Source organism: Drosophila guanche, unplaced genomic scaffold, assembly GCF_900245975.1.
Source record: "Drosophila guanche unplaced genomic scaffold, DGUA_6, whole genome shotgun sequence".
Lineage (NCBI taxonomy): Eukaryota > Metazoa > Arthropoda > Insecta > Diptera > Drosophilidae > Drosophila > Drosophila guanche.
In genome coordinates, this window is record NW_022995760.1 from 391,977 (window position 1) to 418,927 (window position 26,951).

The 26,951-nt window shown below is 48.1% G+C and overlaps 6 protein-coding genes across 7 annotated transcripts; 2 read left to right on the plus strand and 4 right to left on the minus strand.

Moving 5' to 3' along the window:
* Nucleotides 1-386: 386 nt before the first annotated feature.
* Nucleotides 387-7,518, minus strand: LOC117590745 (mucin-5AC). The gene is made up of 3 exons (XM_034283655.1): nucleotides 6,082-7,518; nucleotides 5,874-6,014; nucleotides 387-1,804 (listed from the first exon to the last, which is right to left on the minus strand). Exons 1-3 carry the CDS (start codon nucleotides 7,039-7,041, stop codon nucleotides 1,733-1,735), a joined length of 1,173 nt encoding a protein of 390 aa, XP_034139546.1. The 5' UTR covers nucleotides 7,042-7,518; the 3' UTR covers nucleotides 387-1,732.
* Nucleotides 2,044-4,649, minus strand: LOC117590746 (translocating chain-associated membrane protein 1). The gene is made up of 2 exons (XM_034283656.1): nucleotides 4,253-4,649; nucleotides 2,044-3,891 (listed from the first exon to the last, which is right to left on the minus strand). Exon 2 carries the CDS (start codon nucleotides 3,846-3,848, stop codon nucleotides 2,736-2,738), a length of 1,113 nt encoding a protein of 370 aa, XP_034139547.1. The 5' UTR covers nucleotides 3,849-3,891; nucleotides 4,253-4,649; the 3' UTR covers nucleotides 2,044-2,735.
* Nucleotides 7,519-7,849: 331 nt separating the features above from the next.
* On the minus strand, nucleotides 7,850-9,280 carry LOC117590743. Its single transcript, XM_034283653.1, has one exon. The coding sequence runs from the start codon at nucleotides 9,219-9,221 to the stop codon at nucleotides 7,890-7,892; it is 1,332 nt and encodes a 443-aa protein (XP_034139544.1). The 5' UTR covers nucleotides 9,222-9,280; the 3' UTR covers nucleotides 7,850-7,889.
* Nucleotides 9,281-9,995: 715 nt separating this feature from the next.
* On the minus strand, nucleotides 9,996-12,668 carry LOC117590750 (mediator of RNA polymerase II transcription subunit 22). Of its 2 annotated transcripts, XM_034283661.1 has the most exons (4): nucleotides 12,489-12,668; nucleotides 12,295-12,396; nucleotides 11,997-12,235; nucleotides 9,996-10,013 (listed from the first exon to the last, which is right to left on the minus strand). In XM_034283661.1, exons 1-3 carry the CDS (start codon nucleotides 12,610-12,612, stop codon nucleotides 12,018-12,020), a joined length of 444 nt encoding a protein of 147 aa, XP_034139552.1. In that variant the 5' UTR covers nucleotides 12,613-12,668; the 3' UTR covers nucleotides 9,996-10,013; nucleotides 11,997-12,017. The 2 variants fall into 2 exon arrangements, with proteins under 2 accessions (XP_034139552.1, XP_034139550.1); XM_034283659.1 differs by lacking the exon at nucleotides 9,996-10,013 and having other exon boundaries at nucleotides 11,950-12,235; nucleotides 12,489-12,667.
* On the plus strand, nucleotides 10,858-11,979 carry LOC117590748 (nucleosome assembly protein 1-like 1-A). Its single transcript, XM_034283657.1, has one exon. It carries the CDS (start codon nucleotides 10,873-10,875, stop codon nucleotides 11,962-11,964), a length of 1,092 nt encoding a protein of 363 aa, XP_034139548.1. The 5' UTR covers nucleotides 10,858-10,872; the 3' UTR covers nucleotides 11,965-11,979.
* A 346-nt stretch (nucleotides 12,669-13,014) lies between the features above and the next one.
* On the plus strand, nucleotides 13,015-16,965 carry LOC117590740 (leucine-zipper-like transcriptional regulator 1 homolog). Its single transcript, XM_034283648.1, has 5 exons — nucleotides 13,015-13,929; nucleotides 13,995-15,413; nucleotides 15,482-15,657; nucleotides 15,716-15,894; nucleotides 15,959-16,965. The coding sequence occupies exons 1-5, from the start codon at nucleotides 13,148-13,150 to the stop codon at nucleotides 16,361-16,363; spliced, it is 2,961 nt and encodes a 986-aa protein (XP_034139539.1). The 5' UTR covers nucleotides 13,015-13,147; the 3' UTR covers nucleotides 16,364-16,965.
* The last annotated feature ends 9,986 nt before the right edge of the window (nucleotides 16,966-26,951 follow it).

Below are 26,951 nucleotides of genomic sequence, written 5' to 3' on the forward strand. Positions count from 1 at the left end.
TGGGGGTGTGTGTCTCGTGTATATGTATATATATATAAATATGTAAATATGTTGAGCAAATCAATATTGTGTGTGCGAATGCCACGCCCCCCGCAAAAATCTTATGCTATATAGTTTGCATCATTGGATTTTGTCATTTTTGTTTGTTTGTTATTGGATTTGTTTTTGCTCTAAATATTACGCTTACAAAAATACAGATCATCTGAAATACTTGTCAATGCTTCACAGTTATACATACATATATATAGACCCACATACAGAGTTAACACACATACACATATAGTTCAACTCTCCCGTTCCGATCCGATCCGATCCGTCCCGATCTCTCCCATCTACTAATACTTGGATCTTCTTCCTTTGCATTTGATTTAGCAAGTGTTGTTTGTTTTTTTTTTTGTTTGGGGTGCTCGGCTTTAAGCGGTGCTCCAAAACATGAATCATCCATCCATCCCTTCGTTTCAGGACATTGGAGATTCGGCTGCTCTCAGCTAATGGTAAATGCATTTAGAAGCTTTTTTTCCACCTGTTCGTAGTTCAATATTTGTGCTATAAATTAAGTACAGTCCAGGCCCACTTCTTGACTAGACCGACACAAAAAAAAAAAAAAATAGAAGAAAATATTTCTCATTTCTGGACGTTTCATTTGATTTGAATTCTTTGGTTTCAAGAGTACACACGAATTATAAGCTAATTATAAGGGGAGACGACGGACACCTCTAAGCATCATCATTTTTAGATGCCTGGTGGACATCACGTTATTTTGTATAGTTTTTTTTTGTTTGCCATCAATTAATATTTAAATCTTAACTACGGTGTGTGGTGCGCTGCCAGAACGAACTGTATGAGAGCATTTGCGTCCATTAAATGGGAATGAAATATTAAATTCAATTTGAATTTCGCTTGTTATTAACATTTTGCATTCTGATTATATTCCATGTCATACCAATCGTTTGTGCTCGAATAGAATCAGATGGTACAATGTTGATGAGAAACTCAAGCATTTTCTATCATCGGACTGGAGACTGAACTTGAATAACTTGAATGCCTAATGGGTTCCCATTTATAGCTCCACATCTAATACTGCCATTTTTTGTACAGTTATGAACCGCACTGCACCGTGCCACTCCATTTGAGTGAGGGAGATAAGAGCTCATTTGATAATGGGAATATTTGAGTCACAGTTTTTTAGAGCATCGAGTTCTAATCGAGCATTATCCCCGCGCGTATATCGTATAAATAAATTTATGTATATTTCTTTATAGATTATGGAAATAAGCTCTCTCTTTCTCTTTCACACACACGCTTATACATATGCACACTCATACTCTCTCATGCACACGTTAAGACATGGACACAACCTAAGCATAATTTTTGGAAAGAGTTTCAAAACGAGTTTTCGAGAAATTAATGTTGTGTGGAAAAATTAACCTTTCAGTTCATTTTTGTGTGTGTGTTGAAGTTTTCAAGAAACAGTCTTCAGCTTCGGCTTTTTTTTTTTTTTTGGTTTCTTTTGGGAGAGAAACATAACAGTGAAAGTTGCTTGGGAATGGGCGGCATATGGGATGTATGGGGGGCTTTGGGCGTTCAGCGAGAGAGCTTGCTGTAAGAATCCGATTACTCCCGAAGCACTTGTCCCATTTCTGAGTGCGTGTGTGCATCCATATCAAAGGATCAAGCGAAGGATCGTTGGATAAGCAGACTGGCGCAAAAACAAAAGATGCTCGGAGATTCCTTAGTCATCGTCCGACAGATTGGTGGTGGCAAGCAGCGTGGCATTATCCTCGGCTCCCTGCTCCTCAATGTCCTGCAAAAGGAGAACAAGAGAGAGAGAAGGCTTTTAGTTACAGATCTTCTTAGATGATTATGCATATCCCCCACCCAATCCCACAATTATGAGTCAGAGCATTCTTCAGTTTCTCTTATATAAAATATATATATTTATACATATATTTAGCAATTGTTTTTTTTTTTCTTTTTGTCTGCTTCGTTTACAATCTTCGTCTACTGCTCTGGTTCTTACTTTTAACTTCAACATTCTTCAGAATTAATTTGTTTTAAGTGGTTTGTTGTTGTTGTTTGATTTGTTTGTTTTGTTTTATAAAAAATAGTTTTACATGCAAATAGGACGATTGGAAATTGTTGTGTGTTTTGTTGAAATCATTTTGTAGGAATCAAACGATTACTTTTAACAGAGAGTTGGGAACCAAAAAACACACACCACGCACACATGCTGGGCTTCTTTTTTTTTTGTGTATATTATATAAAAATAAAAAAAATTTATTATAAAAAAAAAATTATATAAAACTTAAAATGAAAACAAAACATTTAGGCTACAAAAAATAGGTTTCAAAAATATTGTTTCATCGCATGTCGGAAAGTGGCTTTAGTTCTGGTTCTGTATCCTGCTCTGAGAAAGTGGTAAATGCAGCGGAAATGTGCCTCGGTAGCATAGAGTAGTTGGTGGCAGCAGGTTGCAGGTTGCACGTTTGCATCAGAAGATGGAGCTATAATCTGGAGCCTGGGGCCTTGACCTTGGCCGAGATTTACATTTACATTTACATTTACATTGGGGTCTGTCAGTGGTTGTGCTCTCTCGCTTTCACTCTCATTATCTATAACTTCTCTGGTTTGGATTGGATTGGTTAAGATTGATTTTCGGATTTGATTGGAAGTGTGCGGAAGATTTTGTTGCTCGGCGTTGAGAGTCGTCGATGGCTTGGCCGCCGGTCACCCTCTCACTTGAGCTTCTGCTTGACGGGACTGGGCGTCGGCTGGTCCGCCTCGGGCAGGTCGCTCTCCTTCTTGCGCTTCACCTTGTCCTTGGGTGACTTGACGGCCTTCTTGGAGGACTGTGCCGCCAGCAGCTTGGCCTCTCGCTTCGCCTCGCGCTTGGCTTCACGCTTCGCACGCAGCTGTTCAGTGATGAAGGAGAACACGAGGTAGCCCTGCAGGGCGATCAGACCGCCGAGGGCCAGCAGGGAGCGCAGGCCCCCGATGCCGTAGTAGAGGGTGAGCACACCAATCACCGAGGTGGCGAAGCGCACCAGGAAGAAGCAGGCGCTGTTCACCACGCGCAGGCGGGCGAGGCGCTCCTCGCGATCGAAGACGCCGATCAGCTGGAAGACATGTGAGAGCAGCTCGCTGAAGTAGTGCAGCGTGAGCAGGACGAGGGCCAGCCGCTGGAAGCTCATGGTGTAGGCGATCACGATGAGGCTGAAGCCGCTGATGGAATGTACAATCTTCGGCTGCTGCTCCTCCCTGGTGCGGATCTTCTGGAAGTATAGCTCCGGCAGCATGTGCAGGTAGTAAGCCAGCTGGATAATGAAGTAGAACTTGTGCAGGAAGCTCATTGGATGGCTGGGGAAGCCCTCCCACAGCTGGGCCACCTGGCCCAGGTATCCTTCGCGCAGAACGACATGTGCGCCCCACACGAACGAGAGCAGGTAGAAGGCCACCAGCTGGCCGGATTCGTTAAAGCGGGCCAGCTTGAACTTGGAGAGATGCAGCTTCTTGCTGATCTTATCCAGAACGAACTCCTGGATGATCGCATGCATAATGATGCAGGTTAGGGTGTAGAAGAAGATCGAGCAGTAGTCCTTGATGCCGGCCACATAGGTGTAGACCTTGCCATAAGGCTGCTCCCTGCTGGGGTCCTCCCCGCTGACATTGTGATGCAGCGAGATGAAGGCGCTGGCGAAGGAGGCAGTCGATTCGTTCATTAGGCCCACCACAAAGACCATTGCCACGCAGGAGATGATGTCCGCATGGTTCTGTATCACGAACTCGTGGCTCAGGATTGGCGGGTTCTTGTTGCTGGGCTTTCTTCCCAGACCCGGTTTAATGGCCATCTTCCTGGTGGAGTTTGGATTCGGGAGTTTTGGGGGGTTGTCACTGCAATGGGTTGTACACGTTAGCGATGAGAGATTCTCACTGGGAGCTGTTAGCTGGAAACTGGGTTCTGGCCATGTCGTGTGCTCCTCCCAGTATGTGTGTGTGTCGCGCGCGCTCTCTCTCTTTCTCTATCTCTCTATCCCCTCCGCTGCAAAGTCACAATTTGCCTTGTTGGCACTCGGCTCGCACTCGCACACCAATACGGGGGCTGGCTCCCAGAGCTACACATGCAACACTATCATTCAACACACACACACACGCATACACTTGAGCGAGTGAGAGGGGAGATGTGGAGCACACGCACCCACACATAGGCACAGGCACAGACACGCAGGCAAAAGTTTGGGTTTGAAATGCTTACAGGATTCTCGTGTTTTCTCGCGTTTTGCTGACGTAGGCGTTGGGGGCTATCTCCGCTCTGGCCACTGCTGCTGCTGCTGCTGCTGGGGTGTCCGCTTCTGCTGCAGCTCCGACTCGACTCGGGCTAGGCTCACTTCTGGTACTGACCAACACACGTAGCAGTCGCTGTCGCTGTCACTGCTTGCTCCTCTGCTCCAGCCGCGCTGCTGCCTTTTACTTTTGCTTCTCACCTGTGTGACTGACTGACTGTCGGACAGCAACGGCAACGGCAACAACGGCAAACAGCAAACGGCAACGTCAACGTCGATGCTGCCAGCCCGCTGTATGTGGGTGTGTGTGTAAGCAGCTACGTTTCACCAAATCCAGGGCTGGAAGCACACACGCGATTCAGCTGTTCAAACATTTTTCTAATTTGCTGCACTCTCTTTTTCAATTTCTGCAATATTGGCACTGTACTTCTACTGCCTGCATATGATTTTTTACCATCGGGTTGGGTGGATTATTCTTCCCCTGGTTCCGCTGATTGTGCAGCCCTGCCAAAAAACGTTAATGCGCTATACAGCAGCAGCAGCTGCAACAACAACATACAAAATTGCCACGCAGTGCCTGCTCTCCAACAACAGCAGCGCAGCAGCGCTGCTCTCACTACCACTTGTTCACATGCCTGCCCACTCGCTCGCTCTCACGTGGTGCGCCGACAGCCGGCTAAAGTCATGCGCTCTCTCGCTCTCCCAAGCGCCACAAGTTAATGCTTGGTGTGAGCGCGACCGTGTGTGACGTGGAACGACGACGATGTACACCAACACAGAGAAAACTGGTTTGTTGTTGCCATGCTCCAGTTTCCAGTTCGCGTTTGCCGAGGGCTGCATACTGAGTTCAGTTCCGGAACTGAACTTCGCACCAGGTTCTTGTCTTTTTATTATATTTAATCACAATTGAATCACACAACAAACGTTGCCCAATCATTGTATTATTCACATACATTTCAATTTTTACACGATAACAAAAACACTTTTTTAACCACTTTGAAGCCCTGAGTTTGGAACTGGTTGCCGTGGCAGCAGGGCTGCGCACTTTCCAGGGCTGGAGGCAAGTGGCCTGCTGCCCGCGCATGTTTAGTTTTTGTTTATTCAGGCTCTGCTCCGACAAAGGTCGAGGTCATCTGGAGTTTGCCAATTGTGATACCCCGTAACCTATGTACGCAAGGAAGATCTGACGCCCACACAGAAGTTTAAAAAAAGGAGCTACAAAGGAGCTCCGGTCTGTCCTGCCTGTGTGGGGACCACACGAAGCTTCCTGTTATGGTGTAGGGAGGCGGCTTTGGATGGCAGCCTGACTGTCGGCACAATCGATATCTTAGCTGGTGGTAGCCACCAAGTAGGACATGAGTCTGAACGGATCTTTACCTGGAATAACCCCCCTTTGATGGACGTTCCTTAAAGTTTTGCTGTGTTCCGCCACGCAATAGTCACTCCGTTCCACTTTTTACGCGCATTAAAATTCACGATTTTCGTTGTGATTGTGGCCCATGTTGGTGCACCACTGGTGTTACACAAGCGCGACCCCCAAACGGCCCGACCCGACCCGTCCCAAAGGGTAATTAAATGCAATTTCCTACTCACATTACGGTTCCGCTTGCGCACCGAGGACACGATGGTGCGCTTGTTGCGTGCCACTAGGCAGACCGTGATGATCAAAATCATGCCAATGAGTGCGAATCCCAAGAGGGCGGGCAGCAGCACGCTATCCTCGGCCTTGTAGCCCTGTAAATGTTAGGATTTTTCGATGAAACACCACACGAAACTAGGACGAAGGAAATGCTATACGTACGGTCCACTGGAAGTAGGTCGAGGGATCTATGTAGGCCCAGTGCGTCTTTATCCAGTCGCTGTTGCTCTTGTTCTGGCCCTTCTCCATTTCCGCTCCCTGCTTCTGCTCTACAGCACCCTGCGTCTTGGCCAAGACGGGGGGCATAATGGGCTTCTTGGCGGCCGACTTCAACAACGGCACCTGTATGATTCGCGTGGTGATCGTGGTGGCCGGTAGGTGACGCTGCTGGGCTTGCGGTGGGACTACTGCAACATATCCGGTAGTGCTGACCGGAACGGGCGGCGGCGGCGGCTGCTCCCTGGTCGTGGTTGTCGTTGCAGCTGTGGTACTGGTGCTACTGCTGGTCGTGGGTGCCTTTGTAGTGGTGGTGGTGGTGGTGGTGCTGGTGCTTGTTGTTGTTGTTGTGCTGCTGCTAAGGGGCAGCGCCTGCTGCAGCTCCTCCGATCCTGTGGTGGGAGCTGTGACGATCGTTTTGTTGACCTTTAGCACAAATTGCTCGATTCCATTCCTGTTCACAATCTGCACTGTTTTGCCCACGCTCTGACCCAGCTGGAGCAGTGGCGACCCGGTGGGCAGTGTGCCTGGTATGGCATCTCCAGATCCAGTTCTAGCGCCAGCTACAATACCAACTCCAGATCCAGTGGGTGCCCGGCTATGGGTGAGGGCCGCCTTGGTCTTGAGGAACCATTCTGTGGGATTGGGCAGACACTCGGCGGAGACTAGGAAGGGGATGAGCACAGCGCCAATGATGACGGTGCAGACAAAGATCAGGCCCAGGTAGGCGAAGAAAGAACGTCTTCGTCGCTGTCCCGCCGCCGAGCTGCGCTTGGACGAGGCGGCGGATGACGACGAGGAGGACGAGGAGGCAGCCGACAGTTTACCCTCTATGCGGAAGTCATCGTTTTGCGGTAGAATCGTGTATTGAAGGCTGTTCTCGCCGTGACGTATTGTTTTATACATCGTGATCTCTGATTGCACTTACGCGCTCTCTCTCTCACTCACTTACTTGACTCTTTCGCTCTCTTTACTCTGTCGCTGCCTCTGCTCTGTTTAGCCGATGCACTAAACTACAATAATGCTGGATGCGTTTCTCTGCTTCTGTCGCTGCTGCTGTCCAGTGAACGGTTAATCCCTCTGCTTCAGCTGCTGCTTCTTATTTTTCTTCTGCGCTGCTCTCGTGTGTACGTTTGCGTGTCTAGTGTGTGTGTATGTGCGTCTGTGTGTTTTTGTGTGTTCCGTTTTTGTTGCTCCTCTTCCTGCTCTTCCTACACTTTCCGTTGCTTCTGCTGTTGACTGTCGACCAGGAAACTGTTAGTTCTTCGTCAATTCCTCTGCTTTCTTCCCGTTATTTCTCTGCTAATTATGATATTCCTGATGCAGCTTTAGATTCTGCTGCTCTCTGTCTTCACGTGGGATTATTGTTGTTGCGCCTCGGTCTGGTTCCTGTTCCTGCTGCTGCTGCTGCTGCATGCTCCTTGCGCACTCAATTTTATGTTTTTATTGATTTACGTTTTTTTTTGTTTTTTTTTCGGACATGCGCATCTCCTGTGCTGCCTCTTCGCTCCAGTGCTGCCAAGCCACCATCAGCGACAGCATTCTCAGTGCTGTGCAATGAAAAATGGAGTTTCCCGCAAAGTGCTTTCAGGATTTTTGAAATGCGGTTCCTTGACTTTAAAATTTCCCATGTTTTTCCCATTTAAATTAAATTATATTTTACTTTACCCTACCCATACACTGATTCTTAAAAATAAAAACAAAAAAAAAATCATACATATATCACACGGATAAATATTATTGTTATTGTTATTTTAGAAGACGAACTCCCCCTTGTCGGCGGATGGGTCCAAGTTGCTGAGGCAGCGCTCAAAGTGCTTGATGCGCTGGTACCAGGGTGGATCCCGACTGGAGACCGCCTCGGGCCGGCCGCCCTGGTGGCGATAGAGGAACTCGGCGTGTCCCTGGCCGGCAATGCCGTTGACAGTGCAGGAGACAAACTGATTGAAGACCTTGGACTCCCAGTCGCCGCCCACATAGCGCAGGGCGGAGTCCTCGACGCGAATCTGGACGAGATACTCCCGCTCCTCAGTGCAGACAATAAAGTTCTGATGCTGGGGAGGTGTGCCCTTCTCCCCGTACGTGTACAGCTCAAAGTTGCTGCTCTTGATGGGCTGGTAGACGCCCGCTGGACTGCACACGTAGCCCACCTTCAGCGAGGAGAGGAAAAACGAGGGCTGGCTGAGATTGCCCACGACCATGCTGCTGCCATCGTCCAGGAAGAGGGCAAAGTAAACATATCGGTTGATGGAGCTCAGGCAGCGCTCAGTGCCGAAGCTGTGGTCCCGGAATCCTCGCATCTGAAGCTTTAACTTATTTCCATCCAGCTGCAGCGATCCGGAGAGCTCTCCGTTCTGCTCGTAGTGGGTGCGCTTCTCCATGATGTGGGTCACGGAACGGAGCATGCCGTAGAAGCGCTCGTTCCACGCCTCCCTGGCTATCGAGTCGGCTATCAGGTTGGAGCTCAAGTCACGGCTATAGTCAAAATGAGTCGCGCTGGGGCTCTCGAACCTCAGATCTAGCTGCACCGGCACCTGCTGCTCGTTTTTGGTGAGCAAACCGTCGTACTTGATGCGCCAAACACGCATGGACTCTTCCGGATAGATGTGGAATCCTTCGCCACGGAACTCGCTGCTCTCCTCGCTGCCATCGGTGGTGAAGTGCGCCATGTCCGGCAGCCGGGGGGAGCTGAGCAGCCCCTCGGACGGTAGCCACAAATAGAGGGCAGCCTTGATCACTCCCCGTCGTCGCCGCTCGAGGGTGACCATCAGCTTCTGGCCCTCGGCATTGGCGGCCATGAAGCTGACCACATCGTAGCTCTTGGGGTCATTGCTCAGCTGCTGCGGCCTGTCCACCTTGGCCAGATGCTCCTCGGAGCCCAGCACCTCCTCGTTCCGGCGGTAGAGGCGATACCGCAGCCGTCGCACCACCAGCAGTGCAATCCCATACTTGAGGCGATAAAACAGCCCCTTCAGTGGGTACTTGCCGAAGACAAGTGGCGGCTTCAGGCCCAGCAGTTTGGTGGCCAGCCCGAGCAGGGCCACCGCTATGCCCAGGGCCAGGCAGATGCCCGTCAATAGTAGCATTGTCGATCGATGAGTGGTTTCGCGTGTCGCTGCCTTTGCTGCCTTTACGTGACTGTGAAACGCAGCCGTAGATTACCTAAACAAATGCCCGGACTGAGGCCCAGCTATCTTCGATTTCCGATAAGGCCCCTCCCTGCGCAATCCTGCAGCACCTTATCGGGCTTATCGCACCCGTTGGAGCTTTGTGGAACGGGAACGGGAATGGGAACAGCAATCTGCCAATTCCAAATTAATGACTCGCTCGTAAATCTGAATCTGTCTGCGATTATTCGGTTTATTGCTGCCATTAGTTAACTTTCTATTCAAAATAATTCAAAGGCTAAAACATAAATAGAATTATTGGTACTAAGATTGATCGTTTATCCTCACCATTTCCATATTCTCTTTTAAACGCGACATGCAGCAGCGCCGCTCTGTTGATTTCAATCTGTGATTTGTGCGTAAAATGCTGACGCTTGGCAGCACTTGTGTTTAATTGTTGTTATACATCAGATATAGAATAATTCTGAATTCAAAATAAATGATTATCGGTTTACGCTTTAATCTTCAATCTTTTGCACACAAATTCCATTCAAAGCCAGAAATCAGTAGCCAAGCGAAGGCCATCAGGTGCAGCTACAGTCGATGTATGAGGTATTATCTAACATACTCTCAGCATGATAAGAGCGATTGTAAATCTAAAATATAGCCAGAATCTGGGTCCAAATCCGTGACCACTTGGACCCCCCATGGTGAGGGAGCAATTGGAACGGCGAAGGAGAACTTGAGGCAAAAAATATTTATAAATAAAATTAGCATTTGGCCATCGAGCGAGAGTCAGCGGAATCAAATCATGGATGGGTCTGGGTTTGGCCCTGGGCACACATGAACAGTCGACGGATAAGATTACCAAAAAGCGCCTCAGATTTTACGGCTAGCCGCAGGCTATAACGGGTCCGGGGGCTGGCTTATCGTCGGCGACGCTATAAAATGCTTATTCCTTCAGTTGGTCACAAGTGTGTCACGTCCATGCCAGATAGGATCGAGTCAAGTGGCCAGCGGCCAGCAGACACGATAGTGGCGAGGGGCGTTTCCAGGTTCGCAAAAAGACCCACCCAATTATGCTGATGCCTAGAGATTTCTCTGCTCCGATTCCGACCTGCCGCAATGGTGGTTTATGGCCTCTAGATACGAGAATACCTTGGGGATATTATTGCCTGAAGAACAACCAAAATATCGCAGATTGTACATAAAGATGTCTGAGCAGCCACATGAAGTGCAGATATCGTGGACAAATTTCCTTGGAATTTTGCAATATGTACACAAAAAAAAAAAAGAAATATTTTCCGTAAATATTGATATCAATATAGAAACATTTTGAATTAGGATTTTTATCAGCTAACAGTACGAATGGACTCCGCTTTCCTGCTATTGAAGTTTAGAAATCATTTTGGTTTTGGTGTAAAATTGAGGCAAATATAAGCGAGAATAATTTGTACTTAAAGCTAGGGTCCTTATCGCTGAGGTTATGTCTAGGAAATAGTCATCTAAAGCCACTAAAAATGTTCAGCCTGATGACAATATACTCTCAATACTATAAAGTCCGATTTGCTTTTGTCAGTCATAGATAAATTATAGCTCGAAATTTGTTGTATTCCAAATTCTAAGTAGCATGGAGAGAGATCCAGCAGTGGTGGGGAAGCAGCAGCAAACGGACAATTGCAGCCACACGCTCGATGATGGCAGCTCATCCGACACGATGCTGTGGCCGGCCAAGAGCAGCGAATCACTGGGAGAGTTTGCTGGTTTACTCGACGCGGTGCTGCGACCGGCGGAGATGTCAGGGCGCAGCAGAAAGGCCTGCCTGCAGCACATGATGGACCAACTGCCGGGGCCAGTGCACAATCGTATTATGGCCCTGAAGCACAATCAGATGCAGCAGATAAAGATCTCGGAGCATTTCTATCGGGAGGTGTTCGAGCTGGAGAAGCGCTACTATCTGCATTGCGTCGAGCTGTTCGATTCGCGGCGCTTAATTGTTGAGGGGTCTGTGGAGCCGCCACCGATGGAGCCCAGCTGGAGCGAGGAGGCTGACGAACTGGTCGAGGAGCTCAAGGCCAGCAAGGAGTTCCAGCAGCTGGTCGAGTTCATGCCCCAGATGCCGTACAATGCGGTGGGTGTGCCCCGCTTCTGGCTGAGCATCTTCCGGAATGTTTTGTTGCTGTCGAACATGGTGGAAAGCCACGATGAGCCGCTGCTCGAGTGCCTCGCGGACCTGCGCATCAGCTACGAGCCGGCTGCCTACACCATCCAGTTTCTGTTTACGCCCAACAGCTACCTGGACGACAGTTCGCTGTTGCTCACCAAAAAGTACTTTTTGCAGCACCAGGCCGACCCGGACTATCCATTCACATTCGAGGGCCCCGAGATTGTGAGCTGCGAGGGCTGCCATATCCATTGGCGCACCGGCAGCAACCTCACGCTGCAGGCGAATGCACTGCCACGCGAATCCTTCTTCAATTTCTTCTCACCGCCACAGCCACTGGAGTTGTCGCTGGTCGACGAGAAGACCGACACGCTGCTGACCAATGACTTTGAGGTGGGCTTCCTGCTGCGCACCCAGATCGTGCCCAAGGCTGTGCTTTACTACACCGGCGACCTTGTGGACAGCACCAGCGAGGCGCTCCACGACAGCGCCTCCTCGGAGACATCCGAAGCAGAAACCAAGACAGAGTCTGTCTCAAGCAGCTTTAGCTTTGGTTAACTGTTGTATTAAACAAATAAATGATATTAAATGGCTTATGGTACAGCGGAGATCTACTTGAATATGCTCGTGTAGTACTCCTCCTCGAGATCGTACAGATCCATCGCCATTTCGTCGCGCAGCTTCATCAGCTTCCTGTCGCACTCGATTTGGGTGGCACGAAACAGCTGCGAATTGTTCGTAATGGCCTCGTTGACCGAGTGGAAGTCGTTCAGTATGAGATACTGCTTGAGATCGGCCACCAGCTTCATCAGCGACTCACCCGCACGCACTGCAGAAACGTGACAAAGGATTAGGGGTGAAGTCCGTAGCTAAATCTTCTCTGCTTACCCATATTGGAGGCTCGTATTTGCATTTCGAGGGCATCCTGTTCGCATTGTGTCGTACGCGATATTTGGCTGTGGCTCTCTCTGCGCGCCAGCTTGAGGGTTTCTGAAAGAGAGCGTCGAGAGACGGTAAATAAGCAATTCAGAAATTGACCATCACATGGCCCTGTGCCCGTCTCATGACAGTCTATGTCTCACCCTCAAAGTTCTCCAGCATGCTGCGCACATCCTCCTTGAGGCGTGCGTTGTATGACTTGAGTAGCGCCTCCTTCGACTGCGGCAGCGTGGTAGTCCGAGAGCCGCTGGCCATAGTGTTGGCCATAAATAAATAGACTCTGATATAAACAAATTAAAAAATGCGCAGGCGGCGCTTTTGTTTGTTTATCTTTTGGAGGCGGCGGCAGGCATCACAGCAGTTCACACGACAACGAAGTCCACTGGTTCCGGAGCGGCATAGAAATGATTTCGTTTCGAAACTACATATTTACATACATATTTGCATTGCGCGTATAAGGAAATGTGAATCTAGAAAAGTTCATTAGTTTATCAATGAAAAAGTTCTTGCTTTCAAATTGTTTTACTCAAATTGGTTCACCTGTTCTAGTTCGTTCACTTCATTCATGATTTGTGTTATATCGGTATATTTCCTCAAATAGTTGGTATATTGCGGTATATTTGCGAGTGTCAGACGGTATATTCGGTTGATAAGTCTGCGGTTACACTGCAGTGGGACCCAGTTAATGAATGTGCGAAAGAGAAGGGCGTCCAAGACATAAATTTTCGATACTGTAGCCTGTGGAAAATAGAAAAACCTCAAAATAAGCGAGCGAAGTCGATTCTACGCCGGTAATGCTTTGATGCTAAAATCCATCAGCGGAGGCGTTGGCGTTGGCGTGGCCGGGGCAGGAGCAGGTGCGGCTGCCAGTGGCGGCGGTGGTGGTGGTGGCGCAGGAGGAGGAGTCATCGCAGGAGCAGGAGCAGGAGCTGCAGTGGGGAGCGGGACAGGTAGGAGTGGGAGTGCCACTGCGAGCGGAAGTGGAAGCGCGGGCGCTAGTGGAAGTGCCAACACAGTTGGGAGCGTCCGTGCCAGTTGTGGCATTGGCTCCAATTCGATATCCAGCGGCCTGAGCGCCGTTTGTGGCTTGGTCACCGGCAGCGGTAGTGGCAGTGGCAGCGGCAGTGGCAGTGCCAGCGGTAGCGGAGGCAGCACCCCCGCCGGAGTCAACATCTACTGTCCGGCCTGTGTGGCCAGCAGCTCGCAGCAGCAGCACCAGACACCGTCGCAGGCGGCACCCCACTCCGAGTCGTTCTTTTCGCGCTCAAAGTCGAGCAAGCGGCACAAGGCCAGGAAGAGCGCCTCCACCGCCGGTTGTCTGGACGCCCAGCACATTCGCAACAACCTGAGAATGTCCACCTCCAGTTCGCTGCGCAGCACGCGCGCCGTCCAGTCGAGCCACTGCAGCAGCAGCAGCCCGGCCTACGATGCGGCCAGCAATGCCAGCAATGGCAGCAGTGGCAGCGGCACAGCCGCCTCGCCGGGCAGCTACAGCTGCAACGCGCTCAACGTGGACTTCACCTCGTACACGGCCACGCACCAATGGACCCGGATGCTCGAGTGTGCCGAGTTTGTGGGCGCCAAGTGAGTAGTTTCATCAGATGTGTCTCCTCCCATCGATAATCCCTCGTTCTTACACACACTAACAGGCGCAGCAAGCACACGGTGGTGGCCTACAAGGATGCCATGTTCGTGTTTGGCGGCGACAATGGCAAGAACATGCTGAACGACCTCATACGCTTTGGCGTGAAGGACAAGTCGTGGGGCAGGGCGTGCGCCACTGGGACACCGCCAGCGCCGCGCTACCATCACTCGGCGGTGGTGGCCGGCGCCTCGATGTTCATATTTGGCGGCTACACGGGCGACATACACTCCAACTCGAATCTGACCAACAAGAACGATCTGTTCGAGTACAAGTTCAAGAGCGCCATGTGGGTGGAGTGGAAGTTCTCGGGCCGGCAGCCAGTGCCGCGCTCTGCCCACGGTGCGGCCGTCTACGACAACAAGATGTGGATCTATGCGGGCTACGACGGCAATGCCCGACTGAATGATATGTGGACGCTCAACCTGACCGACGACCACCATCAGTGGGAGGAGGTGGAGCAGAAGGGCGACAGGCCGCCCACCTGCTGCAACTTTCCGGTGGCCGTGGCCCGGGATGCCATGTATGTGTTCTCGGGGCAGAGCGGGCTGCAGATCACCAATTCGCTGTTTGAATTCCACTTTAAGACGCGCACCTGGCGTCGCATCTCGAATGAGCCGGTGCTGCGTGGCGCCACCTCGGCGCCGCCCCCTCGCCGCTACGGCCACACCATGGTGCACCACGATCGGTTCTTGTACGTGTTCGGAGGCTCCGCAGACTCGACGCTGCCCAACGATCTGCACTGCTACGACCTGGACCTGCAGATCTGGTCCGCTGTGCTGCCGGAACAGAACTCGGACGTTCCCTCGGGCCGGGTGTTTCACGCCTCGGCCGTCATCGGCGATGCCATGTACATCTTCGGCGGGACCGTGGACAATAGCGTGCGGCGCGGCGACACCTACCGCTTCCAGTTCTCCAGCTATCCAAAGTGCACGCTGCGCGACGACTTTGGCAAGTTCTTTCAGGAGAAGCAATTCTGCGACATTGAGTTCGTGGTGGGTGTGGAGGAGGTGCGCATTCTGGCACACATTGCCTTCGTGGCGGCACGCTCCAAGTACTTGCGCAACAAGATATTGGCCGCACGCGAGGCACGCCAGCAGCAGATGGAGAAGGTTTACGGCGTTGGCCAGGTGGATGCGCAGGCGCTGAACACGGGCGTTGGCGGTGACCGGGCACCCATGCTGGAGGTGCGCCTGGTGCACGCCTCGCCGGAGGCCTTTGACATTATTCTCAACTACATCTACACGGATCGCATCGACCTCAAGGATCCGTACAACAAGAACATAATCATTCTAATCACCGACATCTACCAATTGGCTGGGCTCTTCACCATGCCGCGGCTGGCCCACGGCTGCATACAATATCTGGACTATAAGATCAACAAAATCAATGTCCTAGAGGCCCTCTACAATGCGGATAAGAGCAAGTGAGTGTGGAAATCGAACAGTTAAACGGAAAACCTTCTAAATATTCCCAACCTCTCTCTTCTGTTAGCATCAAAATAATCAAGGATCACTGCATGCAGTTCATCATCAAGGAGGAGAACTTCACCGAGGTGGTCATGTCCAGTGAGTTCAGTGACCTGGACAAGCCCCTGCTCGTGGAGATCATACGCAAGCGTCTGCATCCCAGCAAGCTGGTAATGGACACCAGTTTCGAAGCGAGCACAGGTACGGATCAGAGGTGAAGATCTGCTTAAGTTGTTATTTTTAATGCCAATATCGATAGGCACCACATTGGAGCTGGATCTGTGCACGTTCCTGAAGACGACCGGCAATGATTTCTGCGACATTAGCCTTATATTGGAGGACCATGTGATACCGGCGCACAAGTCTGTGTTGTCGTCACGCTGTACCTATTTCCAGGGCATGTTCCGTTCGTTCATGCCGCCGGATAACACCGTCAATGTGAGTACCGTCCCAGTACGAAATTGGAACTGAACTGATCTCCCGATTGTCGCTCTTGTTGCAGATACAAATTGGTGAGATTTCACCCTCATTGGAGGCGTTTCATTCACTGCTCCGCTACATCTACTACGGGGAGACAAAGATGCCGCCACAGGATGCGCTGTACCTGTTCCAGGCACCGTGCTTCTATGGCCTGTCCAACAATCGTCTGCACGCCTTCTGCAAGTACTCGCTGGAGCATAATATTACGTACGAGAATGTGCTGCAGACGCTGGAAGCGTCGGATATAACGAAGATCTACGACATCAAGGAGTATGCGTTGAAATTGATTGTGAAAGATTTTGCCAAGGTGGCAAGACTGCCAAAGATATCGGGTTTGTCGCGCGAACTGTTGCTGGAGATCATACGCGCTGTGGCCGATTCGCAAGGCGAGTTTCTGACCAGCATTAATATCAATACAGATATCTGAAAACTAGTGCTGCTACAGCCGGCCCTGCAGTTGTTGCTCGCCTGGTTGCAAATCGGACGTAGCACGTAAAGCGGCAGTAGCGGTTGGCAGCGAAACCACGAAACTACGACAAAGTTAGCCCATGATCCTTGATCAACATTCAACGCATTCTGACAGCAGCAGCTGGCAAAAAGAATGTCGGACAAAGAGACAGACAGAGAGAGAGAGAGAGAGAGTAGGAGTAAAGATCCATCCGACCATACTTATATGAATACTTACCTTACCTTACCTATCTATTATGTACACTTACTTGTTAGGCCCCTTATCCGATATATTGTACTACTTTTAAAGCCCTGCACCGCTGCCCTCCTGCCTACATGCACCATCAACCAGAGTTAATCTCAAGCTATGCTTTTACACACCCCCTACGACACCCTCAAAGTATTTTGTAAGTTTAGTGGAACAAAATTGAGTTTGTCGCAGCAGTAGATTGCCAAATCTAATTTATTTTGTATGCCCTTGCAAAGGTAAATCTGTGAATCTGTAAATCTGTAAATCTGTAACCCTCCTGTGTCGCCCCTGTGTGCGAGTATTAGATGAAAGGTGTTCCGATGTCACAGCATTATAAGAACATATCCTCATGAGAGACAGCTCCTCACAGAGGCCTTAGATAGATTGAAGCGTTTTTATATCTGAATGTTTTTGCACTGCTACAACAAGAAAAGAAGCAAACATTTTTTATACGAATTGGTGAACTAAGCAATGAAAACGAAACAATTGCGCAGTGATCCAACAAAAAGTAGGCTTTAGATAACAAAATTTGTAACGTAAAGAAAAGTACACTTGTTTGTTGTTTGTGATTACGAGGACCCATTCGATTGACCATTGACATATAGCTGCCATAGGAATAGTGCATAGTGCGGAAGTTAAAACCAAAAAAAAAAGGGAAATAAATAATAATTAATAATGAGTTGATCGCATAACGAGAATCCACATAATTAAATTAAATTCGATCGAGTAGTTGTTAGCCGTAGATAAATACAAAATAGTAATTGAAATCACACAGACATACAGACACATGTACACATGGAGAATGAATGATCCTTTGCACCTTTGCAGGGGCATTATTACTGCAAATGCAACCCCAGCCAATTCAAATACTTATTGTTATATCCCACTTATACTCTTACCCAAGTACAACTTACTCGTTTATAAGGAACTTAAGCTAATCGTATGCACTTACAGCAGTGTAATAGTGCATGTATCTATGTGTATATCTGTACTGGTTTAAAGGACACAACCTGTCCACCAGCCCACAGCAGACCCAACACACACACAACGTTCGCCCCAGGAAGGAAGATAAAGAGACAGGTGACAGGAGACAATGTTCACGTTTGGAACAAAAATGAGAAAAAGCGCTCTTGTGTCAATTGCATAAGCCCTAACCCACGCCCCGCACTCTTGCCCACTCGAATTTGTTTATTTACAAACCCCACCCCCCCGAGTTCCATTTATTAGGTTTACATTTTTTGCGTAATTCAACGAGACCAAAATTGTGATAAATCTCTTTGCGTTCTACGTTCGGATTGTCTGCATTAAACCCTATTATTACGCAATATATTTGTATAGAATTTGTATGATTTTCATTGTGGAACACACCCCAAAAACAATCCATACCCTTCCATTATCCTCTGTATTTATGTATTAATTCATTCCTTAATTCATTTCTCTTTCTTTTTTGAATTAATTCTTTGTTTAAGGTTGCTACGAACAACGTTTAAGTATAGCAAAACAATATTATAGTATGAATATATACACAGGAAATATACAGACAACACAAAAGAAACCAGAAAGGATCTTTGGTGGAAATAATGATGGGAAAATTCCATCATTTGCCTTAGGGGCAGGGGGAAAACGAAACCAAAGACAAACAAAACTTGGCCTGTGCGTTGGCTCGTCGTTCGTTTTGCAGACTTTTCCCAGATGCTGCGTACAGATAAATTCATTTTCAATGGAATTAAAACAAAACAAACGGCTGCAGCCAAAAGCTGTTGAGCAAAAGGAGATTGAACTGGTTAGTGGGAAGAGGCTCGAAACAGAGCCTCAATTTGGCCTGAAGCTGCCGATTTAGAGGAGGAGTGGCAAGCACATTGTCAGGCTGAGACTGGAGTGTGGTCCAGTCACCTGAGCTGGAGCTGCAGCTGGAGCTGGAGCTGTAGCTGGAAGCTGAATGTCAGAACAAAAGCCATAGCTGGAGGGACATTGGACAGGGCTTGGGTTAAGACAAATCGAATTGTGTGTGCAAATCACACAGTCAAATATGCTCGAGGGAGGTAGATGGAAATGCCACTTAAGAGCCACTCCCCTGCCAGCGACAATTGAATTGGTTTTGCCCTCGAAACAGTGTCAATTATTTTGGGAACCAATGTCAAGGTACCCCACTGCTGCTGCCAGCCTTGGCTATCCGTCTTCAAGCCAAAAGAAATGTCAATTATCCAAGCTGTCGATAAGGAAACTGCAACCCTTTTTGGCATAGCTTTCAAAGAAAAACGAAACAATTCCAGCCCCAAGGCAGGCAAGGATAAGGATTCGGGTTTGGGGTATGCTTGCTGTCTGTCAACTTATAAGTTCATAATTTAAGCCAAAGAAAAACCCGAACAACAACAACAAGAACGGACACCGATCCGAGCCAATCAGCTATATAATGCATGGGCTCTCCCCCGAATATATCCATGGAGTGGAGTGGGTAGTCGATTGGCTCGTTTCATGCCTTTTAATATCCGTTTCATCTGGATTTATGCGCATCAAGTTCCCGCTGAGCGACGGCACATAAATTTCCTGCCAATTGAAGCGGCTCCAAACAAGCAAAAGAAAAACACCAACCGAAATGGGAGTATCCTACACCCCACCGTCATCCCATATTCTACAACCAATCCAAATAAAAGGGTTAACAGAAAGGAAAAGAAAAGGGCTAAACCCCCCCCCCACAAAAATTGACTTTTGGCATTTTTCAAAGTTTTTTCGCACTCCCTCTCGCTCGCTCTCTGTGGGCCACTTATTGATGCTGACCGTTCGATTAATTTATAGCGATACGAGTTGGTATTTCTCATAAAGTGTCATTACAGTGGCTGATGCCTGATTAAAGTCATCCATTTTGAATGTGTGAGAAAGGGAACGAGGCAGTCGGGCCGGCAGGCCCCTGCACGACCTGCAGCGAAGTTTAATTAAAAAACTGCACCCCATTCTGGAACTGCACCTGTGCATCGCCGACGCCTGGCAATTGAAGTTTAATTGGTGCCCAGACAGACAAAGCTGCAAATGGAATGAAATGAAATCAAATAAAGCATGAAAATAAGAGCAGGAGAATACGTATGTATGAAATGGCATGCCGAGCATGGGGATGGGGATGGGGATGGGGCTTGGAATTGCAGAAATGTGTGTTCTAAGCCTGTGATAAGATTGGTTTAACGCCAGACCACTTAAGGAATTCGTACAGCAGGGGCAGACAAGCCTTCTGTTCTTAGTTATTGAAATATTTATATGTATTTATACTCAATAAAGACTTGGAATTGCTGAAAAAACCAGTAGCAGGCCTCCTGTTGCGTTGCAAAGGAACTCTGTTGGTGATGTAGACAAGTTATAAGTATTTTTGTCAAAGTGTTACAGTGTGTTGTCCTACTTAAGGGACTCTTGGTACAGTGGGTATTGCCTATGTGTGCATACTACAGTGATTTCACCTCCAGCGCGTCATGCAGCAGTGCCACTCGAACGCCCTTTGAGTGCACTGCACTGCTTGCTGTACTGCTTGCTCAACCCACTGCGTTCGGGTTGCTCTTCCAACAATTGCCTACTTGATATCTTGTAAATGGTGAGGTGGGAAGTAGTACAGTCAGTGCCAAAGCATTTAAAAGCTCATTTGCAAGCGAATGGTACCAGCATCCACTCAGCCACGCCTTCTACACTCACCATTTAGGGAGGGGGGGGGGGGGGGCATGCTGGCGCCTGTGACATTCGCTGAAGGACACACAAAACGAGGGAGCAGCTTTTCAGCTTCTCAACTGCCTGCCCTACTTCCCCTCTGCCACTCCTCCACCTCTCTCTTTTGCTGGTTTTATCTGCTTTATGGGACAGTGACAGTTTTCATTTAATTCTCAGCAGTGTAGGAGTAGCACGTGTGTGTGTGTGTGTGTGTGTGTGTGGAAAGGTTACAGTTCAATGCAAATGCCACGTCAGTTGTGATTAGGCCAGCTTTGGGCTCGTCTTAGCCCTCAGCCTCCGCTTCTAGTCCTTTGCATGTCTGTGTGCATTCAGTTTCAACTTTGATTTGCTCCTGTGATGTCAACGCTTTACTTTTATATGTCACCCCCCACACCAGCAACACTAACAACACCCAAAAACACACACACAAATCCCCATGCACTGAGGGAAATAGTTGAGTGAGCGCAAAGGTTGTCTTTGGGAGTCTCGTTAATGCTTCAAATCAGAATTCATGGAAAGTATTTGTTTGGTTTTTTGTTTGGATTCATTGCTTTCGCTCAGTGCAGCACCATCCAGTATGTAGATGTGAAATGACTTGCCTCACGTGTAACACGAAACCGAAACCCGTCTGCACTTGGCATCGTGTGCTTTATGGACCAGATGATTGCGTGCTCAGCGTAGGCTCAAATCCGATTCGGCATGGCAGACACGACTCTCTGCCACTGTGTGGATAGATGGATACATGACTTGAGGAGGGATGGACCTAAGGGTACGAGTCACGGGCAGGAGCACCCTGTGAATCAATATGGATGGAAGCAATCACCTTGTGCCAGTGCCAGTGCCAGTGATAGTGACAGTGCCAGTGCCTGTTCCTATGTGCCTGGCATTGCCACAATCAAAGGATATGCCATCCAATGTGTGTCAGAGGAGCCACCGCAGCAGTGCTTGCAGTGCGTCGCAATCATCTCCCGAACCCATTTCAGGATGGTAAAATAAACTTTTCAATCACCGCCAAGCGTCGTCATTGCCAAGGCATTAAATGAGAAATGTAGCAGAGTAAACATACAGCAAATGCACAGCACAAGGAATTCCCTGAGCTACACGTAATTGAGTGGAGAGGGGAGCTAAAGCCCCCCCCCCCCCCCCCCCCATGCAATGGCAGTCAATCAGCGAGAAGTCAGCGAACAAAAACAAAAAATAGAGAAATAAATATAGTAAAACAGTGAAGGCAAAAGAGAAATGAAATCGGAGAGCTGCAACACGGGAGAGTTTTTGGTAGCCAAAAGGACGCTGGAATGCTCTGTAAAGAAATCGAACGAATCGAATCCCTCTCGAGAGGTAAGTATGTCCCAGGGCCAAAGGAAGAGCATCAGAGCAGTCGAAGCGTAGAGCGTTGTGCTGGTTGCTGGTTGCTGGGTGCACAAGATGCAGACATGTTGGCAAACGCTTTTGTGGGGCAGCCCAGTCGGCGCCAAAAGGGGAATGCAACGAAGGAGCAGACCAGAACCAGAACCAGACCGAAACCGAAACCGAAACCGAAACCGAGTTCGCAGATGGAGCCAGGTAGGTGTGTGGGGTACGGTGTGGAAATGGCAGCCAGGGAGCAGTGTGAAAGTGTGTGACAAATACAAATCACTTTAGATTTATTTGATGAAATTGTTTGATGATGTAGAAAAGGATTAACGCCAATGATATTTGTGTAACGGAGCAACGGAGCAACGGAGCAACAACCTGCAGTCCTGCCAACAGTCCAACCTGCTGGCAGCTGTAAAAATTGATTCACCATGGAGATGCGCGATGGCATTGGCAACGACGAAGATGGAGCATGACAGAGCGCGCTCAATGATGAATCGGGCTGCAGCCAACTGCAGTCGAGAGAGACTGACTTTATGAAAAGGTCGCACCAAAGCGAGCTCAAGGTGGGCTAAAATAAAGTTGGCAACACGATTGGACTGGCTTGACAGAGGTTGGGGGACGCTTAAGGACGCTCAGATACAGATGCGAGTAATTGAATTGTGATAAGAGCAAGTGGGTTGGTGGGTGGGTTTTTGGCTTTTACACTTTACAGGTGTTTGGTGCTAAAACAAATCAGAAATTTCTGTTGATGGGAAACAATTTCGTCACACATTTGAAGTGCAATTCTTACACTCTAATTCTATACATCATTTCGATGAGTTTCAGTCTTAGTTTTCTCAAAAAGATGGGCACTAAAAGTACTTATGTTTGTGGAGCAAAGTCTGTGCATGTGTCTTGAACTCAGCGGCATGAGTTTGACTTTGAAATAGTTGGGAAATGTGAGCTCAACCTATGGGTATATGGCATCCCCTCTGCTTTATTCTATGAAGCCTCTGTACCTTCTATCCCCTATGTGTAATCTCTTAAAATTCTTACAAAAGTTCACATACATAACTCTCAATAACAAAGCTGACTGACTCTCCCACCCCGCTTTTTGGGGAATAGAAGTCAAGTCTCTCCGCTTTTTTGGTGAACAGGAATCAAATCATATTTTTGGGCCACACAGCAGCAACCCCTTCAAGCAGGAGCAGGAGCAGGAGGCTCTGTCTTATGCAACGACTTTTAAATGATGTGAGAAATCGCTGAAAAAAACGCTGACTGGATGGGTGGCCCGCACCTCGGCCAGGATGCCCGTGTGGCCCGCTTTCTTTCTCTCTTTCTCTGTCTCACTGTTCCCTTTTTTTGATATAATCGTCGACGCATAAATCTCAAGACCTGCCCGGCGGCTGCAATTTACGGCACGGCCGTAAATTTTTATAAATGTCCTTGTAAATAAACTCGCAAATATGCTGATTTAGCATATTTCTGATATACAAATATACAGGATATATCCATGCATGTGTGGCTCTGTGTGTGTGTGAGTGTGCTTGTGTGGGGGGCGTGGCCCATGTCTGTGGTTTATGCCATGTGCCATGTGTGTGGCAGTTTTATTGCGAGAGTTTTTTCCATTGTTGTTTTATTTCTGCGCCCGCTGGTTGGCTCAATGGGGCATATTGGGCACGGGCTAAAGCCAAACACACTTTAGTCAACCGATGGACATCGTCTAGTAGCGCTTGCTGCTGGAATTTGACTTAATTATCGAAGGATTACTTATCGTTTATGTAATGGAGACAAAGACAGCAACGCGCTGTTAACAACTCAGCGCCTGTTAACGCTGCCAGGTCCACATATGTTAACAGCGGCGGCTGCCCTGTGTTAACAGAATGCGACAGCTCTTGCACGCTCTATTAACAGACTGCAACTGCTCCGGCCACTCTCTGTTAATATACTGTGGGATGTAACAGCGCACTGTTACCGCTCATACGACTGTTAGGACTCTCTGAAAGCGCTGAGAGATCGCTCTGCAGGCGACTTAATGTGTTTTTTGCATGTTAACTATGGATTTTAAACGTTTTTTTGCATCGCAAACATATGATCGATATCTTTTCTAAAAACAGTTAATATGCCAGTTGGTATAACACTGCATCTCTCTACTTTCAACCCTTTACAGGGTCTGCAACTCGCCTAGACGTAACTTCTCGACTCTCGCGCTTTTTGTTTCTGGCTTGTTTTATGTTTTATTTTATTCTCCTTTGATTTTGTTGTTTGCCCCCAGGGGAGTGTTGAACAAAAAAATTGAGGAGTAGCAGAAGCCAAACACAAAAACAGACACACGCAAAAAGGAAAAAAAAAAAACCAAACACACACGAAAAAAAATGATAAACATATCGTGATAAATAAAAAATGAACATTTTATGTTGCATTAACTTTTGTGTTTGTTGGCATTGCTCTCAGGCGCATAAACAAAAGCATATGTGTAATAAAATTTATGCATATAAACGATGCCAGCAAAACAACAACAAAAACCCAACAAAAACCCACAGCGACAGAGACAATGAAAAGCGAGTTAAATATTTGATAAAGCAGCCGTGAAGTCCCCACCGCCCCTGACCACAGCCCTCCCTCCCACAACATTTATTTGTTGTTTTATATTTATGTCAAAATTTGTTATACGAGCTGAAGCTGGGAGATGGAGGGGCTTGGTTTCATTTGAGGGTTCCCTTGGGCGACGACGAGATGTAACTTTTTAAGCCCCCAATCATTGTAGAACTCTTCAAACTATCATAATGAAATACGCAATGAAATAAAATTAAAGCTGTTAAGGATTTATAGTTTTTGGTTGGAACGAAGGCGAAATTAAAGACTGCAATTGATGCAGCACTTGGTTTAGTATCTCTCCAGTAAGCGACTCTCCGCCAAGGTGGACTCTCCCAACTAAATGTGAATAGACTAGAGATACTGACGAAGATAATTGTGCATGGAATGGCAGAAATTTCTGCATTGCTGCTCAAATGATTGGAGGAGGACTCTACCTGTCCGATAAATGGTTGAGGAGAATCTTTTGGTTCGAGTTGTATGTGTGTAAATCCCCTTTAAAGGGTTGTGCAGCAGTTTCTAAAGGAATCCCATGAGCTGAAAGCTGAGATGTTGAATGAACACTTCAATCATCAATGAAACCGGAAAGGAAAATACAATGAAATGATGAAAGGAAAAGCAGCCCAAAACTAAGGAAAAAAGGAATGCAGTGCAGAATAAAACTCGTAATTGAATGGTTCATTGGAATTACTCAAAGAAGACTTAAAAATTAAGGATACTACAGCCGCCCATCGATGGAGGATTAACGATTAAAAGCCACTTAAAGTGCAGCCACCATCGAGCGAGAGAGGGAGGGAGAGGAAGAGTTGATGGTAAACCCCTTTAACCATTTACGATGCGTGTGCCTGCACCTGACATTTTCAATTTGCCGGCAATCAAGCGGCAAAATATGGATTACAATGTTAACGCTTTTGGACTCGCCCTCGCACCAGGGCCAAATGAAGTTGTTTGCCTGCCATGCTGGCCCGGGCCTGGCTCTGGTGCTGCTGCTGTCGCTGGTTCTGGCTCTGGCTCTGGCTCTGGCTCTGGTTCTTGACTTGCTCATTTGTCAGAAGCTCGACCGGGCAGGGGTTTATTAATGGTGCCTGGCTGTTTGGCGTAGCAGCATCCTCATTGCCACAGACATCCTCTTCCCCCCGCTAGCTGAACAAAAGACGAAAAATGGCAGCAGCAACTGAAGCAAAACTGCAGCTAAAAGCCAATAACCAACAAATAGTTTGGTGGCTTCTTTTTGTTGGCCTGCCTCCTGATGCTGCTGCTGCATTGCATATTCATGCGGCGCTAAAAACTATGCAACAAACACACACAGAGAGACAGACACACATGTGCTCGGGAAATATGTGCAACAAACCAAACTTGAAAAAAACTAAGCCAAACAGCAACAGAAATACTGCAAAGAAGGAGAGTAGAGCAGGGGGGGGCCAAAGGGAACCACAGAGGGAGAGAGTAGTGCCTGGTGGAGCCAGCACATACCCTGGACACATGCTCTAGCACACAATTGTGTTGCCCAAGCCACCTTCGCTTGATGGGTATCAAAAATAGAAATTTCTGCAGTGTTAACTGGGCGTATGCGTAATTTGTGTGTGTTTGCTTGGGCCTGGGAAGGAGTTTGGACTTAACTTTTTCGTTGCCACAGCATGTGGCAAAGTTGCAGGCAGTTCCACACACACACACACACACACACCCATAGAGAACCATTGTTGCTATTTGCATCTCTTTTGCTCTCGTTGCCACTTTACGATTTTGTGCATAAAAATTTCGACGTGGCCGATTTGCAGTTGTTCCAGCACCCCGCACCACCCCTCCTCCCTCTTGGGGGAAACTGCATTTTCATGCTCTCGTTGCTGTTGTTGTTGTTGTTGTTGCTGCTGTCATTCTGCTGGTTATTGCAGCTTAAAGTGCAAGACGTGCCAGGAGTTTTCCTTCTGCTTTTCAACACAAATTCCCATTAGCGTTGCCGCACAGAGCGAAAGAGAGGCAGAGAGTGAGTGCAACATGCCACTCAGCCGTCTATCCACAGCCACCCACTGTGGCACTGTGCGGCTCAACTCTTTTTCCAAATGCTTTGTGGGATAAAGTTGGGCGGCGAACATATGGCCGATTTCGACTTTGACTATTCATATTTTCACAGACTTGCCACCGCCAGCGGAAGGGGGGTGGGTGTGTGTTTGCATAACAAAACTAACATTTAACAATAACATTGCCAACATTACGATGTCGACGCCCGAAACTAGAAGGATAAACATTTCGCGAGAGAGAGCGAGGAAGCAGAGCATTCCAAATCCAAGATGTCTGCAGCTGCAGCTGCATGCTACATGCTGGATGCTGGATGCTGGATGTGCAGCCTCGACACAGGATGAGGCATAGGTTAAAGGCTCCATGCAGCTTGCTCCCGGAAGCTTTTCTTGGCAGCTCTTTCTTGTGTGGATTCTTCGTTATATTGGACTTGGTCCTTGGCAAAGACTTTTGCAATTAGTAGCACCCGCCCCTGGCTATCCTTACTCCTGATGCTTCTACTTCAACTTCCATGGACAAAGGCTTGCTGAGTTCCTTAAGGTCTTTGATCATTTTGAATCAATTTCCGATCTACGAATCCACTTTAAGAGCGTGGCTTGAGTAGTTCTCTGGCATATTTTAGCCGTAATGTTCTTTGATTCTTAGATTGGGTTATCTTTGGCCGCAGGCTTTCTTTTCTTCATTT